At 44.2% G+C, this 17,647-nt stretch overlaps 1 protein-coding gene across 9 annotated transcripts in view; it reads left to right on the forward strand.

Moving 5' to 3' along the window:
- armc2 (armadillo repeat containing 2) overlaps nucleotides 1-17,647 on the forward strand; it is a 208,248-nt gene that overhangs the window by 51,724 nt on the left and 138,877 nt on the right. For all 9 annotated transcript variants that reach the window (XM_078542539.1, XM_078542541.1, XM_078542543.1 and 6 more), the window contains exon 6: nucleotides 15,743-15,819. In XM_078542539.1, the coding sequence (XP_078398665.1) occupies nucleotides 15,743-15,819 (77 nt within the window). The remainder of the gene's footprint in view (nucleotides 1-15,742; nucleotides 15,820-17,647) is intronic.

Below are 17,647 nucleotides of genomic sequence, written 5' to 3' on the forward strand. Positions count from 1 at the left end.
ATGCACAAAGTTGTGTGCACTCGCGAAGATGGCATCCATGACCTCACGGATGTATTTGTGGGTGGAGGCTTGTGATATCCCACAAAGGTCGGCTGTGGAGCCCTGGAAGGAGCTATTCATGTAGAAATTGAGCACTTTCACGGCCACTGGCCATTTATGCCCTCCATGTCCGTGTGGCGCCAAATCCTGCACTCGCTGGCAGATTTGACCACGCAGTTCCTTAGACATTTGCAGCCTTCGGCGACACTAATTCTCGGTCATCTGCAGGAATGAAAGGCAGCGTCTATAGACCCTGGGTCTAGATAGGCGCCAACCAGCGATGGCTCACTGTGGCTCTTCGGTGGCATGTGCTGGACCCCCTGCCGCCCCTTCTTCCAAAGGGTGCTGCTCCTCCCTCAGAGCACCCAGGCGCCTCAGTTGCTCTTTTCTCTGTCATCTTTGCTCTCTGTACACCACGAGGCATACAGCTTTTTCACCAGGCTCCATGACCCTGATATACTCCTCCTGCAGGATGAAAGAGAGAGACACGTGGATTAGCATGGGGGTACTAAAAACCTCCCTTGGTTAAGTCTGAAGACCCCTTAACGCATCCTGGAAAGTGATGGGCCATCACTTGAATGGCCAGACATTAGTACGCTGCATGGCTGCCTGCATTCCTCTGCCCCACTACACCTGACTGATTGGCGGCAGCTTTGCCCATTGGACTGCATGCTGTGCACTGAGCTCAGGCGCAGGCATTCTCCAGTGCTGCAAAGCTGCAGCGTTAGCTTGAACCATGGGGGAGACTGGTCCAAACTGGGATGATGACATTGGCAAGGGGCTGTGAGCTTCCATCAGTGACTGCTCCACGTCCAGCTTTGTATCCACATTGCTACTGTCCCTTTTATTCTATGAGCTATGACTTTTCTCACAAGTTTGTTGTGTGGCACTGTATCGAATGTCTTTTGAAAGTCCATGTACACCACATTAACAGCATTATCCTCATCTACTCTTCAAAAAGCTCCAGCAAGTTAGTTAAACATGATTTCCACTTTAGAAATCCATGCTGCCTCTTTTTAATCAACCCACATTTTTCCATGTGACTATTAATTCTATTCTGAAAAATTGTTTCTAGAAGCTTCCTCACCACCGAAGATAAACTGGCTGGTCTGTAATTGATGGGCATATCCTTACAATCCTTTTTGAACAAGGGCATAATGTTTGCAATTCTCCAGTCCTCTGGCATCTCCCCTGAGTCTAGGGAAGACTGAAAGATTATGGCCAGTGCCCCTGCAATTTCCTCTCTTACTTCCTTCAGTATCCTTGGATGCATCTCATCTGTTCCCGATGCTTTATTAACTTTAAGTATCAACAATTTATCCAACACTTCCTCCTTATCAATTTTGAACCCTTCTAGTGACAGATTATCTTCCTCTGTCACAGTGGCCTCGGTAGCATCTGCTTCCTTAGTAAAGACTGTTGCAAAGTATTCATTTAACACCTCAGCCATGCCCCCCCGGCTCCATGTGTAAATCGCCTTTATTGTCTCTAATTGGCCCTACTCCTTCTTTTACCACCCTCTTACTTTTGTGTGCCGATAGAAGACTTTGGGATTCCCTTTATGTTAGCTGCCAGTCTTTTCTCATAACCCCACTTTGCTTCTCTTATTTACTTTCTCACCTCCCCTCTGAAACGTCTGTATTCCACTTGGTTCTCAATTGTATTTTCTACCTGACACCTGTCATAGGCATACTTTATCTTTATTTTAATTTCTATCTCCTTTTTCATCTAGGGAGCTCTGGATTTGTTTGCCCTACCTTTCCCTTTTGAAGGAATATACCTTGACTGTGCCTGAACCATTTCTTCTTTGATGGTAGCCCATTACTCAGCGACAGTTTTCCCTGCCAACCTTTGGTTCCAGTCTATCCGGCCTAGCTCCACTCTTGCCCCATTGAAGTCGGCTCTCCCTCAGTTAATTATTCTTACTCTGGATTGCACTTTTCTACAGTCATCCTAAAACGATACAATGATCACTGTCTCCTAAATGTTCCCACAATAACATTTGATCTGCTAGGCCCACCTCATTTCAAAGAATCGGGTCCAACAGTGCATCCTTTCTTGTTCGACTGGACACATACTGCTATAGAAAATTTTCCTGAGCACAATCAAGGAACTCTTGCCCCTCTCCACCCTTTACACTACCACTGCCCCAGTCTACATTCATGTAATTAAAGTCCCCCATTACAACTATATAATGTCTGCAGCTCTCACTAATTTCCCTGCAGATTTGTTCCTCGACATCCTTCCACTAGTTGGCAGTCTATAGACTACTTTGAGCAAAGTAATTGCACTCTTTTTATTCCTTATCTCTCCACAAATTAATTCTGTCCTTGAACTCTCTGAGACATCCTCCTTCTCCAGCACTGCAATGGTCTCCTTAACCAATACTGCCACGCCTCCTCCTTTTCTTCCTTTCCTATCTTTTCTGAACACCTTGTACCCAAGAATATTTAACACCCAGTCCTGCCCTTCCTTGAGCCAGGTCTCTGTTATCGCCACAACATCATTATTCCACATGGCAATCTACACTAGTAACTCTCCAATCTTATTTACTATATTCTGTGCATTCACATACATGCACAGTACCCCTGATTTAGACTTTGTGACTTTCTCCCTTACTCCGACTCCACCTATAACTTACTATTCTCTATACTAGTGCTATCTGTCTCTCCCGATATTTTGTGCACCCTGGTATTCCTCTCTAATATTCTCTCCTGGTTCCCCCATCCCTTTCAAGTTAGTGTAAAGCCCTCCCAACAGCACTAGCAAAATGCCCCGCGAGGAACTCCATCCCGGCTCTGTTCAGGTGCAACCCGTCCAGCTTGTACAGATGCCATTTTCTCCCAGAGCCAGCCCCAGGACTCTGAAGCCCTCCCTCCTGGACCGTCTTAATACAGGAGAGGTCTAAGTTTTCTTTGTTAAACTGATGTCTTTGATCTCCAATTAGCACATGTGAATTAGAATCCCCCTGGGATCAGAACCTGTGCAGTTTTGTCAGAAATAAAATTTTGACCATAAACAGAAACATAAAATGCTGATAAAGGCAAAATACTGCGGATGCTGGAAATCTGAAATAAAAACAGAAAATGCTGGAAAAACTCAGCAGGTCTGACAGCATCTGTGGAGAGAAAGACAGAGTTAACGTTTCAAATCCGTATGACTCTTCTTCAGAACTGAAATGCTGAAACAGTTTTGTACTTTCATCCCACTCTGCTGTCAAGTTCATGTTTCAGTTTTTTAAAAATGTTTTTTGGTGAGGGAAGTGAACTTTTCTCACTTCAGGCACCTGCGGCTCTGTTTTACCTCCCTGGTGGGACACAAAGCAGCTTGATTGGCACTCCATCAACAAACTTTCACTCCTTCTACAACTGACGCACAGTGGCAGAAGTGTGTACCATCTACAAGATGCACTGCAGGAATTCATGAAGCCTCCTTAGCACCTTCCAAACCCACAACTGCTACCATCTAGAAGGACAAGGGCAGCAGACACATGGAAACACCACCACCTGGAAGTTCCCCTCCAAGTCACTCATCATGCTGACTTGGAAATGTATCGCCATTCCTTCACTGTCGTTAGGTCAAAATCCTGAAACTCCTTCCCTAACAGCACTGTGGGTGTACCTACACCATATGGACTCCAGCAATTGAAGAAGGCAGCTCACCGCCACCTTCTCAAGGGTAATTAGGGATGGGCAATAAAAGCTGGCCTAGCCAGTGAAGCCCACACCCCATCAATGAATAAAAAAAGATCTTGCTCACTTACTAACCAAAACAGCAGGAAAGTTGGTGGGAAGCAGTTGCCTGACCATTAAAATCAGTTGGCAGGAGATCACCGTTATTGATAGTCCCTGGCAGAAGATAAGTGCTCCTAGGTGGAATTCTCAGTCAGCAGAGTCAGAGCCCTGGGGCACAAGAATCCCAAGGTTCCCTTGTGCTCCTCTCGGTCCACAAGGAGACTCGAAAGCATTTTTAAAATCCATCTAGCTCTGTCCGAACAGGTGTGGCTTTGTAGTGGAGCCACCATTGCTCTTCACTCAGGCCTCAGGTTTAAATAGCAGATTGTGCCCTGATGCCATTATCCGTGCTAGCTTGGAGTGTGGGTCCTTGCATTTAGATTGCATTCGACCAGACCAGGGTAGTTAAAGAGTAGGATAATCCCTTGCTCCATTTTAATTGCCCATGCCCAACTGGAGTTAAGATCAACTCTCAGTATTAGTATAAACTTTCCAACTTAGCTACAAGGACAACATGCAGAGTGCCATTCCGCTCCTAGCAATTTACCTCAGAAGGGTACCTCCCTACTACACCCTTTTAATATAAATTTCATTTTCCACACTGGTTATACTTGGGACTATCTGTGTGATGTTGCAAATCAGTGCCATGAGCTGATGCTCACTACTGAGACTGCCCAAACCAATTTTAAGTGGGATTCTTACAGCAGTAAAGAAGACCTTTACCACATCAGCCTGAGCCAGATTTGAACCTGAATCCAAGAGTGAAAGGTCAGTATCTAATCACCTGTGCCACTCAGCTACCCCTTATTAAAGTTCTTTGATGTAAATCGTCCGTTGGAACAGATAAGATGTTAAAATATCAATAGATAATGGAATACAATAAGTCCTCACTATAAATCGCCCCACTTAAAGTCATTTTGCTTTAACGTTGTTTATTCTTTAGGACCTTTTTTTCTGTTTTACATTGCCATGAATCACAGAAGGTTAGTATGCAGGTACAGCAGATAATTAGGAAAGCTAATAGAATGTTATCATTTATTGTGAGGGGAATTGATTACAAAAGTAGGGAGGTTATGCTTCAGTTGTACAGGGCATTGGTGAGACCACTTCTGGAGTATTGTGTACAGTACTGGTCTCCTTATTTAAAGAAAGATGTAAATGCATTAGAAACAGTACAGAGAAGGTTTACTAGGTTTACACCAGGAATGAGCAGGTTGTGTTATGAAGAAAGGCTGGACAGGTTACGCTTATTTCCACTGGAACTTAGAAGAGTAAGAGGTGAGTTAATTGAAACCTTTAAGATCCTCAGGGGTCTTGACAGGGTGGATGTGGAGAGGATGTTTCCTATTGTGGGAGAATCGAGAACTAGAAGTCACTGTTTAAAAATAAGGGGTCTCTCATTTAAGACAGAGATTAGGGGAATTTTTTTCTCTGAGGGTTGTGGGTCTTTGGAACTCTTCTTTTAAAGGCAGGAAGCAGAGTCTTTGAATATTTTTAAGGCAGAGCTAGATAGATTCTTGATTAAAAGGGGGTGAAAGGTTAACAGGGGTAGGCAGGAATCTGGGGTTAAGGTTACATTCAGATGAGCCATGATCTTATTGCACGGTAGAGCAGGCTCGAGGGGCTGAGTGGCCTACTCCTGCTCCTAATTCGTATGTTTGCCATTTTTGGTTTTACGTCACCTGCACTCTGGCCCACTCCTCCCACACTGAACTCTGAGCCAGCCGCCACCATGTTCTGATGCTGGAGCCGCCACCACGGTCACCAGAGGCCAAGCTGCAGGGAGAGAGCGAGGCCTTGGATCCCTGCAGCAGGAGCACAGGGACGGGAAGCTGCCGACCACCTATGTGGTGATGAATTGTGAGTAGCCCAAGGCGAGTAGGTGAGGAGGGAGCGGCCTCCCCAACATTTTTCCACAGCCAACCTAGCTTTTTCAGTGGCTACCCCGGCTTTTACTTGGCCCCTTTACCAACCCCATCATAATTTTAACAAAAACTACATTTATTAGCATTTCAAAAATACTGCATGAACTTCAAAAATTCTATCAGAAGCTCAAAAATTGATCTTTATGCATCATCAGAGGAGAGTGCGAGAGGAGGACCCTGGGACAGGCAGTCAGCTGGGAGGTGATGGTGTAATGGTATTGTCACTGGACTAGTAATCCTGAGAACCAGGGTAATGTTCTGGAGAACTGGGTTCAAATGCCACCACAGCAGATGGTGAAATTCGAATCCAATAAAAAGTCTAACGATGACCATGAAACCATTGTAGATTGTTGTAAAAAACCATCTGGTTCACTAATGCCCTTTAGGGAAACAAATCTGTTGTCCTTACCTGGTCTGGCCTACACGTGACTCCAGACCCAGACAATGTGGTTGACTCTTAAATGGCCTTGCAAGCCACTCAGTTGCAACAAACCACTACAAAGTCACAAAAAAGGAATGAAACCAGACGAACCACCCGGCATCGACCTAGGCACCGGAAACAACAACAGCAATCTCAGCCCTGTTGACCTTGCAAAGTCCTCCTTACTAACATCTGGGGCTAGTGGGACAGCTGTCTCACAGACTGCTCAAGCATAGTCATCCTCACAGAAGCATACCTTACAGGAAATGTCCCAGACACCACCATAACCATCCCTGGGTATGGTCCTCCCCACTGGCAGGACAGGCCTAGCAGAGGTGGTGGTGCTGTGGTATACAGTCGGGATGGAGTTGGCCTAGGAGTCCTCAACATCGACTCTGGACCCCATGAAGTCTCATGGCATCAGGCCAAACATGGGCAAGGAAACCTCCTGCTGATTACCACGTACCGGCCTCCCTCAACTGATGAATCTGTGCTCCTCCGTGTTGAACATCACTTGGAAGAAGCACTCAGGGTGGCAAGAGCGCAGAATGTACTTTGGTTGGGGGATGTCCATCACCAAAAGTCCCTCGGTAGCACCACTACTGACCAAGTCCTAAATGACATAGCTGCTAGACTGGGTCTGCAGCAGGTGTTGAGGGAACCAACAGGAGGGAAAACATACTTGACCTCATACTCACCAACCTGCCTGCCGCAGATGTATCTGCCCACAACAGTATTGGTAGGAGTGACCATCGCACAGTTGTTGTGGAGACAAAGTCCCACCTTCACGTTGAGGATACCCTCCATCGTGTTGTGTGAAACTACCACCGTACTAAATGGGATAGATTTCGAACAGATCTAGCAACTCAAGACTGGGCATCAATGAGGCGCTTTGGGCCATCAGCAGCAGCAGAATTATACTTGAACACAATCAGCAACCTCATGGCCTGGCCCCACTCTACCATTACCATCAAGCCGGGGGATCAACCCTGGTTTGATGAAGAGTGCAGGAGGGCATGCCAGGAGCAGCACCAGGCATACCTAAAAATGAGGTGTCAACCTGGTGAAGCTATAACACAGGACTACTTGCATGCCAAACAGCATAAGCAGCAAGTGGTAGGCAGGGCTAAGCAATTCCACAATCAATGGATCGGATCTTATCTATGCAGTCCTGTCATATCCAGTCGTGAATGGTGATGGACAATTAAACAACTCTGGAGGAGGAGACTCCACAAATAACCCCATCCCCAATGATTGAGGAGCCCATCACGTCAGTGTAAAAGATGAGGCTGAAGCATTTGCTACAATCTTCAGCCAGAAGTGCCGAGTGGATGAACCATCTCGGCCTCCTCCAGAGGTCCCCAGCATCACAGATGCCAGTCTTCAGCCAATTCGATTCACTCCATGTGATATCAAGAAATGGCCGAATGCACTGGATATTGCAAAGGCAATGGGCCCCTGACAATATTCCAGCAATAGTTCTAGAGACTTATATTGCAGAACTTGCTGCACCCCTAGCCAAGCTGTTATAGTACAGCTACAACACTGGCATCTACCTGGCTATGTGAAAAATTGCCCAGATATGTCCTGTACACAAAAAACAGGACAAATCCAACCTGGCCAATTACTGCTCCATCAGTCTACACTTGATCATCAGTAAAGTAATGGAAGGGGTCATCAACAGTGCTATCAAGCGGCACTTACTTAGAAATAACCTGCTTACTGATGCCCTGTTTGGGTTCCACCAGGGCTACTCAGCTCCTGACCTCATTACAGCCTTGGTTCAAACATGGACAAAAGAGCTGAATTCCCGAGGTGAGGTTAGAGTGACTGCCCTTGGCAGCATTTGACAGAGTGTGGCATCAAGGAGCCCTAGCAAAACTGGAGTCAATGGAATTGGGGGGAAAACTCTCTGCTGGTTGGAGTCATACCCAGCACAAAGGAAAATGGTTGTGGTTGATGCCGGTCCATCATCTCAGTTCCAGGACATCACTGCAGGAGTTCCTCAAGGCAGCCATCTTCAGCTGCTCCATCAATGACCTTCTTTCCATCATAAGGTGAGGGCGTTCGCTGATGATTGCACAATGTTCAGCGCCATTTGGAAAATAGTCTATGCTCACATAGTGAAGGATGTCCATGTCCAAATGAAGCAGGACCTGGACAATATCCAGGCTTGGGCTGACATGGCAAGTAACATTTGCTCTACACAAGTGTCAGGCAATGACCATCTCCAACAAGAGAGAATTCAACCTTTGCCCATCACTGAATCCCCCACTATCAACATCTTGGGGGTTACCATTGACCAGAAACTGAACTGGACTGGCCATATAAATACTGTGGCTACAAGAGCAGGTCAGAGGTTAAGAATTGTTCGATGAGTAACTCACCTCCTGACTTCCCAAAGCCTGTCCACCATCTACAAGGCACAAGTCAGGAGTGTGATGGAATACTTAGCACTAGTCTGGATGAGTGCAGCTCCCACAACACTCAAGAAGCTTGACACCATCCAGGACAAAGCAGCCTGCGTGACTGGCACCACATCCACAAACATTCTCTCCCACCATCACCGACGCATAGTAGCAGCTATGTGTACCATCTACAAAATGCATTGCAGGAATTCACCAAGGTTCCTTCAACAGCACCTCCCAAACCTATGACCACTACCATCTAGAAGGACAAGGGCAGCAAATAGATGGGAACACCACCACCTGGAAGTTCCCCTCCAAGTTGCTCACCATCCTGATTTGGGAATATATCGCCGTTCCTTCACTGTCGCTGAGTCAAAATCCTGGAACTCCCTTCCTAACAGCACTGTGGGTGTACCTACACCGTATGGATTGCAGTGGTTCAAGAAGGCAGCTCACCACCACTTTCTCAAGGGCAAGTAGGGATGGACAATAAATGCTGGCCCAGCCAGTGAAGCCCACATCCCTTGAATGAATTTTTTAAAAAAGCAGCACCTTGATGAGAGTGCGAGAGGAGGTCCCTGGGACAGGCAGTCAGCTGTACTTAGAGGATCTAGTCTATCTACAGGATCTAGCATCTAGCCTGTACTCAAGTAGGAGTAGGGGTAAAATAAAAGCAAGGGTCCATATTCTATTTAGTTAAGATATGTCTGGGAAGCTCAGTCCTGTGATTTGCACATCCAGGGCAATCCTGGCGGTCTGGATGACCATGTGTGCAGGAGATGCCTCCGACTGGAGCAACTCGAGCTCCAGGTTTTGGAGCTTGAGCGACAGCTGGGGGCACTACGGTGCATTCACGAGGCTGAGAGGTTCATGGATGGCACCTTTCAGGATGTGGGCACCCGCAGCCTAAGGAAGCGCAAGCAGAGTGGGAATGTGTGACCGCCACACAGAAGAAAGGGACCAGGCAGGTAGTGAGGGAATCCCCTGGGTGCATGTCACTCGTAAACCATTTTTGGTCTTGGAAAACAGTGAGAGTGACTGTTGCTCTGTGGAGGCCAACCAGAGCCAGTGGTCCAGCTGCTCAGGTGAAGAGGAAGAAGTGTGGAAGAGCAATAATGGTAGGGGATTGATTAGTGAGGGGAGTAGACAGGCACTTCTGTGGCATTAAACCTGACTCCAGGATGGTATGTTGCCTCCCGGGTGCCAGGGTCAAGGATGTCATGGGACAGCTGCAGGGCATTCTGAAGGGGGAGGGTGAACAGTCAGAGGTTGTGGTCCATGTTGGGACCAATGACATAGGAAGAAAGAGTAATGAGGTCCTGCAAGCAGACTTCAGGGAGTTAGATAGGAAATTGAAAATCAGGACTTCAAAGGTAGTAATCTCCGGATTACTCCCGGTGCCATGCAGTAGTGAGTCTAGGAACAGAAGGATAGGGCAGATGAATGCTTGGCTGGAGAGATGAGGCAGGAGGGAGGGCTTTAGATTCCTGGGGCATTGAGATCGTTTCTGTGGGCAGTGGGACCTCTACAAGTTGGACAGGTTACATCTGAACAGGAACGGGACCAACATCCTCATGGGAGGTTTGCAAATGCTGTTGGGTTGGATTTAAACTAAATTGACAGGGATCCTGAAAAGTAGTTCAGAGGGGAGAGATTAGAAGTTAAAACGCTAGTAAGTGAGTCTGGAAGGCAGAGGAAACATAGGCTAGATAAGAAAGAAGTGAGTTTAGCAAGGCTAAATGGGATATATTTTAATGCAAGGAGTAATAAGTAATTGAGGAATAAGACAGACGAGCTGAGGGCACAGATAGGCACTTGGGAGTATGAGATCATAGCTATGATCGAGACTTGGCTAAAAGGGCAGGATTGGCAGCTCAACATTCCTAGTTATAGGGTATTCAGATGAGATAGAGAGGGGGATAAAAGAGGAGGTGGGAGTTCACAATATTGATCAAGGAATCAATTATAGCAGTGAGGAGGGATGACATCCTGGGAGGATCATCAAATGAGCCCGTATGGGTAGAAGCAAAAAACACAAAAGGGGCAAATATGCTGTTGGGCGTATACTATAGGCTCCCAAACAGTCAGGGAGAGATAGAGGATCAAATATGTAATCAATTTTCAGAGAAGTGTAAGAACAATAAGGCAGTAATAGTAGAGGATTTTAATTACCCAAATATTAACTGGGATAGTTTTAGTATGCAAGATAGGGAGGGAGCAAAATTCTTAAGTTGCATCCAGGAGAACTTTTTTAGCCAGTGCCTAGAAAGCCCAACAAGGGAGGGGCCAGTTCTGGACCTAGTATTTGGAAAGGAGCCTGGGCAGGTGGACGGCATAGGGGAGCATTTTGGGGTTAATAACCATAACTCAGTTAGATTTAGGATAGTCATGGAAAAGGATAAGGTTGGGATGGGAATAAAAGTTCTAAACTGCGGAAGGGCTAATTTTACTAAAATGAGTTACGATTTGGCCCAAGTGGACTGGGAGCAGCTACTTGCAGATAAAACCGTGTCAGAGCAATAGGAGGCATTCAAGGAGGAAATAGCAAGAGTACAGGGCAAATATGTTCCCGTAAAGACAAAGTGGGGGACTAAGTCTGGAGAACCCTGGATGTCAAGGGACATAAAGGTTAGGATTAAGAGAGAAAGAGAAGCTTATGGCAGATACGGAGGGCTCAATATGGCAGAGTCCCTAGAGGAGTATAAAAGGGCAGGGGGGAACTTAAGAAGGAAATTAGGAAAGCTAAGAGAGTGCATAAAAAAACATTGGTGGGTAGAATAAAGGAAAACCCAAACGTTTTTTTTCAAATATATAAAGAACAAGAGAATAACTAGGGAAAGAGTAGGGCCAATTAGGGACCATAGAGGTAATCTGTGTGTGGACCCGGAACATGTGGGTACAGTCCTCAATGAATACTATGCGTCGGTCTTCAGAATGGAAAAGGGTGGTGCACATAAAGGCATCAGGGTGGAGGACTGTGAAATATTAGAGGAAATTAACAAAGAGAGAGAGGAGGTACTAGCGGATTTAGCGGCCTTAAAAATGGATAAATCTGTAGGCCCGGATGAGATGTATCCCAGGCTGTCGAGGGAAGCAAGGGAAGAGATATCAGGGGCCCTGGCAGTAACTTTGAAAACCTCCCTTGCCACAGGTGAGGTGCCAGAGGACTGGAGGACTGCTAATGTTGTCCCATTATTTAAAAAGAGAGGAAGGGATAGACCAGGAAATTACAAGCCAGTCAATCTAACCTTGGTGGTGGGGAAGTTACTAGAAAGAATTCTGAGGGACAGAATATATCTGCACTTGAAGGGACATGGATTAATCAGGGATGGTCAGCATGGATTTGTTAAGGGAAGGTCATGTTTGACAAATTTGATTGAATTTTTTGAAGATGTAACCAGGGGTGTTGATGAGGTAATGTATTTGATGTGGTCTACATGGACTTTAACAAGGCTTTTGATAAAGTCCCTTATGGCAGACTGGTCAAGAAAGTAAGAGCCCATGGGATCCAAGGCAAAGTGGCACGTTGGATCCAAAATTGGCTGAGGCAGGAAGCAGAGGGTGATGGTAGAGGGGTGTTTCTGTGACTGGAAGTCTGTTTCCAGTGGGGTTCTGCAGGGCTTCGTGCTGGGGCCCTTGCCGTTTGTGGTGTACATAAATGATTTGGACTAAAATGTAGGGGGTATGATCAAGAAGTTCTTGGATGACACGAAAATTGCTAGGGTGCTAAGTAGTGAGGCGAATAGCCATAAACTGCATTAGGATATCAATGGACTGCTCAGGTGGGCAGAGCAGTGGCAAATGGATTTCAACCCAGAAAAGTGTGAGGTAATGCACTTGGGGAGGTCTAACAAGGCAAGGGATTACACTATGAATGTTAGGACCCTGAAAGTACAGAAGAGGGACCTTGGTGTGCATATCCACAGATCTCCGAAGGTAGCAGGGCAGGTAGATAGGGTGGTTAAAAAGGCATATGGGATACTTGCCTTTTTTAACCAAGGCATAGAATACATGAGCAGAGAGGTTATGCTGGAAATGTACAAAATGCTGGTTAGGCCACAACTGGAGTACTGTGTGCAATTCTGGTCACCACATTATAGGAAGGATGTGGTTACACTTGAGAGGGTGTAGAGGAGATTTACCAGGATGCTGCCTGGGTTGGAGGGTCTGAGCTATGAGAAAAGATTGGATAGGCTGGGATTGTTTTCCTTGGAGCAGCGAAGGTTGAGAGGGGACCTGATAGAGGCGTATAAGATTATGAAGGGCATAGTTAGGGAGGATAGGAAGGTACTTTTTCCATTAGTAGAGGGGTCAATAACCAGGGGGCTTAGATTTAAGATAGGAGGTATAAGCCTAAGAGGGGAGTTGAGGAGAAATTCTTTCACCCAGAGGGTGGTGGGAGTCAGGAACTCACTGCCTGAAAAGGTGGTTGAGTCAGAAACTCTCGTAACATTTAAGAAGTATTTAGATATTTACTTGCATTGCCATAGCCTCCAGGGCTATTGGCCAAGAGCTGGAAAATGGGATTCGTGTAATCAGATCTTTGTTGAATGGAGCGGACATGATGGGCCAAATGGCCGCCTCCTGTGCTGTAAACGTATTAGTCTATTTCATCAATATCGGTCTTTTTGGCCATCAAAAAACAAGTAGCATGGTTTTCAAGCCTACTGAATCTGTCTGTCTAATATTCCAAATGGTATGATAGCATGTGGTTCCAGTCCAAAACATTCTGATTTCACACTTCTTCATTGAAATATAAATAAAACAAATTGCAATTCCATAACTTTATCGGCACATGTGAGTCAACCAAACCCAAGGGGCTGGATTTTAATCTTTAAGGCAGAAGTCAGGCCATTTGCTAACGTCATGACCTCACCTCCTTCTACTGGGGATCTGTGGTATTCAGGAACAAGGCAGGCATCAGGCAGATGAGGGTTATCAGCCATTCAAACTGAAGCATTTCCACAGACTTCAAAATAGGAAGTAAAAAGCAAGAAATAAAAATCACATTTAAATTATTGTATAGAAAGTAAAATAAAGATTGGGAAATACACATGGGGTTAATGTTCAAACTTAAACACCTAACTACAAATTTAAACTTTTTTTCAAATTTGCAATTTTAAAATTTTCTTCTGAGGAAGTGAGATGTCAAACTTGTAAAATTAGTATTGCCCCTGATTGAACATTATCATCAATCTTTATAGTAAGAATAGTGGCTAATTATTTTAAGTTCATGCCAAATCAGTGATTTTTGTTGGTTTCGTCTATGAAGATTGCAACAGCAGCCCCTTTAGCAGAGCAAGGTATACCTGACAGTAACTTCTGGATTTTTGTGTTTAACTGCGCATGTTTGGGCGCCAGAAGTTGCTGTCCATTTTGCCCAGTAATAACGGCGAGGTCTCGCAGCCTTACCATTATTAATATTGCAAGTTCTGGACCATTCAATCGTCAACATGACTAAATTTATCAAATTATCTTTTGTGTCTTGTTTAAAAATTCATTCTCAGGATGAAGGTGTCATTGGCAAGGCCAACAATTATTGCACTTTTCTAGTTGCCCTGAGAAGGTGGTGTTGGAAAATGTGATGCAACTGAGTGGTTTGCTAAACCATTATTGAGGGCAGTTTAAGTGTCAACCACATTGGTGTGGGACTGGAGTCAAAAATAGGCTACAGAAGTTTTTGTTCCCTAAAAGGCACTGGTGAACCATCTGGGCTTTTATGAGCTTCAAATACAAATTCTCAAACTATCATGGTAGTGCTTGAACTCACACTTTTAATTGCTCCACATTATTAATCTAGGCCATTGGATTACTCATCCAGTAACGTGACCACCATGCTACCTTAATTACTGCTTCTTTTATTCTTTCATGGTATGTGGGTGTTGCTGGCAAGGCCAGAATTTGTTCCCCTTCCCTAATTACTCTTGAACTGAGTGGCTTGCTGGACCATTTCAGACTACAGTTAAGAGTCAACCACATTGCTGTAGGTCTGGAGTCACAATTATGCCAGACTGGGTAAGGATGACAGATTTCCTTCCCTAAAGGACATTAGTGAACCAGGTGGGTTCTTATAACAATCGATGATATTAGCCATGTTATCATTACTGATACTAGCTTTATATTCCAGATTTATTAATTTAATTCAAATTCCACCAGTTGCTGTGGCCCCAGAACATTAGTCTAGGCCACTTGGTTAATAGTCCAGGTGATGGCATAGTGGTACTGTCACTGGACTTGTATTCCAGAGACCCAGGGTAAAGCTTTGGGGACCTAGGTTTGAATCCCACTATGGCAGATGGTGAAATTGGAATTCAATAATAATCTGGAATTAAAAAGTCTGAAACCACTGCCAATGGTTGTAAAAACCCATCTGGTTACTAATATCCTTTAGGGAAGGAAATCTGCTATCCTTACCTGGTCTGGCTTACATGTAACTCCAGACTGTGGTTGACTCTTAAAATGCCATCTGAACAAGGGCAATAAATGCTGGCCTGGCCAGTGACACCCACATCCCATGAACGAATAAAAAATGATCACCAACCCTGCCAAAGTTTATACTTTTAAAACCTTAGCCCCTTAGAAGTCCATGCTTATAGTTGATATTTTTCTCAAAGCCTGTTAGAGAAATTGTAAAGTTCTTAATAAATCACAATGAAGTAGTTGTGCTGCAGTCAAAATTAGGTTGTACCAGGGCGAGAGAACTCCTAGGGAAAATGTTGGCAAAATTACAAACACACTTACAAAAATTTCTGATTTTGTTACACTACTGCACAGAGTAACTTTGTTCTTTGTCAGTTGAGTCTTGAAATCCTCCAATTGTCGAGTAAAGTAACATGGCAGATGCTTTCTAGTTGCATCTACTATAGGTATTCCCTTGGAACGTGTCTTGAATTTATCATTCATCTGAATGTTTTTGATGTATTTGCTGATTTGCACATATTATGTATTTAACTTTGTTCTTTGTGGAGATTTTCTAGACTTTACAAAGACTGAACTATATTTATTTAGACTACGCTTGTGTCCAAATCACCTTGTATTTCATCATTCCTACAGCTTGAAGTGCAATTGTGAATGGTCACTCAAAACACAGTAAAATGTAACTTATAAAGTGTATATTATAGGATTGGGCACAAATCAGATGGCAATTTATTTTTATTCTAAATAGACCTAAATTACGATCCTTATTTTTCAAATGCTTTTGATCATCTATTTCAGCAAACAGGATAAACAAGACAATAGATCTTCCACCTGTTCTGACAGCACAGAAATCATCAAACAACAAAACAGAACAGGTATTTTCTTTCAGTAGAATTCATTGTTTTCTTTTTGAATACAACTTGCAACTGAACATAGCGCCCTTGTACTGAAATTATAATCGTTTTATATGGTATGTTACTATTGGAGAACCGAATGCTTTCTCATTTTGGTACCAGGAGAGTGAATTGAGCACAGTTAGGTATAGTACAGGCAAGAGCCAGAATAAAGCTTTTCCTACTGGAAGATTCTACCATAACCTTCACCTTAATCCTTCTGTGTCAGCTGTGTCTCAATTGGTAGCACTGTGCCTCTGAATTTGAAGGTTGTGGGTTCAAGGCTGACACTCTGGTGTTGCATTAATGGCGGTCTTTCAGATAAAATGTTAAACCTAGGCCCAGTCTGATCTATCAAGTGGTTATAAAAGATCCCATGGCACCATTTTGAAGAAGAGCAAAAGAGTTATTCCTCAATTTATCTTTACTAAAACAGATTATTTGGTCTATATCACATTGCTGTTTGTGAGATCTTGCTGTGTCCAAATTGGCTGCTGTGTTTCTTACAACACTTCCACTATACCTCAAAAGCACTTCGTTGGTGTAACTTCAGGATGTCCTGAAGTTATGAAACGTGCTTTATTTTTCCCTTTCTTCTTTCCCTCCTTTCTTTCTCTATCTTTTTCTTTTTATTTTTTACAGCTATGTGAAGGAAAGATTCATTGAGAGTGAAATTGAACTCTGTTGCGCCCATTTTTTTGTGCACTATAAATGCTTTTAGGGTTCCAAAGTAGCATCTGCAGTGTGCTTGCACATTTCAGACATGATGTGTGCTGGATGCTACCTTGATAAAGGGCTTAGCATGTGCACATTTAACATCCACCAGAGGTATAAAGAGCAGACAGATTATGACTTCAGTTCTAGTCATTTTGGGTGCTTTTTATAGCTGTTTAAAGTTTCAAAAGGATACAGGTAGTGGTATTGCAGGTGCTGAAGTATTTATCGCAAACTTCAAGGTTTCTGCACAAACCAGTTGCCTCCAGACAGACGTTAGTCATCTTCCTCTTGCTATTGAATATGTTTGGGAGAATTTAATGCAGAGGTGTGTGAAGTGATTTATTTGGTAGAAAGATTGCAGACAAACAATGTGAAATAAAGGGCACAATTCTAAAGGGGGTGCAGGAGCAAAGGAACCTGGGTATATATGTGCATAAATCATTGAAGATGGCAGGACAAGTTGAGAGAGCAATTAATAAAGTATACATCATCCTAGGCTTTATCAATAGGGGCATAGAGTACAAAAGCAAGGAAGTTATGTTAAATAAAAACAGAAAATGCTGGAAAAACTCAGGTCTGGCAGCATCTGTGGAGAGAGAAACAGAGTTAACGTTTTGAATCCAATATGACTCGTCTTCAAAAGTTATGTTAAACTTGTATAAAGCACTGGTTTGGCCTCAACTGGAGTATTGTGTACAGTTCTGGACACCACACTTTAGGAAGGATGTGAAAGTCATAGAGTGGGTGCAGAAAAATTCACGAGAATGGTTCCACGGATGAGGAACTTCAGCTATGAAGATAGATTGGAGAAGTTAGGACTGTTTTCCTTGGAGAAGAGAAGGTTGAGAGGAGATTTGATAGAGTTATTCAAAATCATGAGGGGTCTGGACAGAGTAGATATGGAGATAGTGTTCCATTGGTGTTCAGTGCCATGAGCGGACAATATGGTGCGATTGGTTTCACGACGGCCTGAAACCAGTTCGTGATCGTCCGCTCAGCCCACCAATGGCGGGCTGCGTTTCCCACCATCGGACGTCGGGAACCTCATTGTAATACATCCGCATATCATTATTAGGCCAGCCTGTGGAATCAT

The sequence above is a fragment of the Cetorhinus maximus genome, chromosome 5 (genome assembly GCF_964194155.1).
Source record: "Cetorhinus maximus chromosome 5, sCetMax3.hap1.1, whole genome shotgun sequence".
Classification (NCBI taxonomy): Eukaryota; Metazoa; Chordata; class Chondrichthyes; order Lamniformes; family Cetorhinidae; genus Cetorhinus; species Cetorhinus maximus.